The following is a 1,470-nucleotide window of genomic DNA, read 5'->3' on the forward strand; positions in this document are numbered from 1 at the left end:
CGTCTTTACCAAACCGTTGGTGTTATGGGAGCAATCGGTAGAGCATCTGCCTGGGATGAGGCTAGGCCGCATACCAGCCGGACATGTCTTGTAGCATTTACCCATTATAAGGGACTCTCCTTCGGAACAAGGGGGATCGACGATTCGACCAAAACTGCCGTTCACAGGGCATTTACACCAGAACAGACGACTGGTCTTCCCTAGATGATTTTGAAACTCGTCTCGACAGAAGTCTCGACAGTTTCTTTTGCATTTCCACCCGAGACCGGGGGAATTACCACTAAGGCCGGGACCAACGCACATGGCTTTTCTATTTTCCCTTTTTTTCATCAGTTTTCGCCAACAGAACTTCGAGCTCGACCGCACAGCCTTCGTCCACTGCACTGATTTCTCTCGGATTTTCGCGAGCTCGCCGTTCTCGGCCAAAGCCGCGACCTCGTTCAAATCGGAGTCCTCAATAACACCCCATTTGTCTTCGGGCCAGTACTCGCACATGAGCTTCATCACCTCACGATCTGCTCCAGAGATGGTATCGAGAATAGCACTAGGGTGACCACGACCGGTGCAGAAGTCGTTTGTCGAGGTGAGGTTGAAGTAGGTAGGAGGCGAGGCGGCTGTCACCGGGTGTAGGAATATTGCTAAGAGAGCAATTGATGTTAGCATATTCATCAACAATATACAGAAGGGGCCTGACAATAGCAACAACGTTGCTTGCGGCCACCACTGCACGCACCGGGAAGAATTTCTAAACTGTGGAAATATCTTTGCACCTGGAATCACATTCTTCCGATCTGTCCGTTCCTAAATCGAACACTGTCCTTATTATCAACGCACACTGTACCGGTCTATCATCAGACTTAATGGTGGAACCAACGCCTTGACAGTTACATCGCTGAACAACCAATATAATATAATACGAATGCGAGCCGAGTGGTAGGACTGGTGAAACGTAAGTTCATACAGACCTCACTTGAGCTTCAAGAGTGCTTCTACTCCTTGATGCTACTCAAGAAAGTTGAATCCCGGTATAATAATTTCCAACCACTCAACCTCAGGATCTTGCGCACTTGACAGTTTTCCCAGTGCGGCAGCAACAACAACAGTCTCCGTCCGTTCCGAGGGCAACTACTACTCGACACTTCACCACGTTGTCCGCTCTGCTCTTAGTGGCATCATCGCTACTTATACCCGATTCCTACCCATCATTCACGACCGACGACCTTGGGGTTTTTTCGAGCGCCGATTGACTTCCACTAACGGCTTGCCCCTATTACACTGCCTCAGGGTCTCAGCAGTCGACCCCTTCCTTTCCTATCATGCTATCACAGCTTATCACACGCGCGTGCCCAACTACTGCCTCTAGTCTCAGTTGTCTCCGTACCACACCTCGGTCACTTCACACAAGTGCTTGTCGCTTCGCCGCCAAGGTCAGTCCCATACCAACCCATCTTCATCTTAGTCACCATTCAG

At 49.9% G+C, this 1,470-nt stretch overlaps 1 protein-coding gene across 1 annotated transcript; it reads right to left on the minus strand.

The window, feature by feature from the left end:
• Positions 1-101: 101 nt before the first annotated feature.
• On the minus strand, positions 102-663 carry Pmar_PMAR013947 (hypothetical protein; the record flags this gene model as incomplete). The annotated part of the gene is made up of 1 exon (XM_002768509.1): positions 102-663. A coding segment is annotated over one exon (562 nt), but the record flags the coding sequence as incomplete, so codon positions are not given.
• Between the last annotated feature and the right edge of the window lie 807 nt (positions 664-1,470).

Source organism: Perkinsus marinus (assembly GCF_000006405.1).
Source record: "Perkinsus marinus ATCC 50983 genomic scaffold scf_1104296968018, whole genome shotgun sequence".
NCBI classification, from domain to species: Eukaryota; Perkinsozoa; order Perkinsida; family Perkinsidae; genus Perkinsus; species Perkinsus marinus.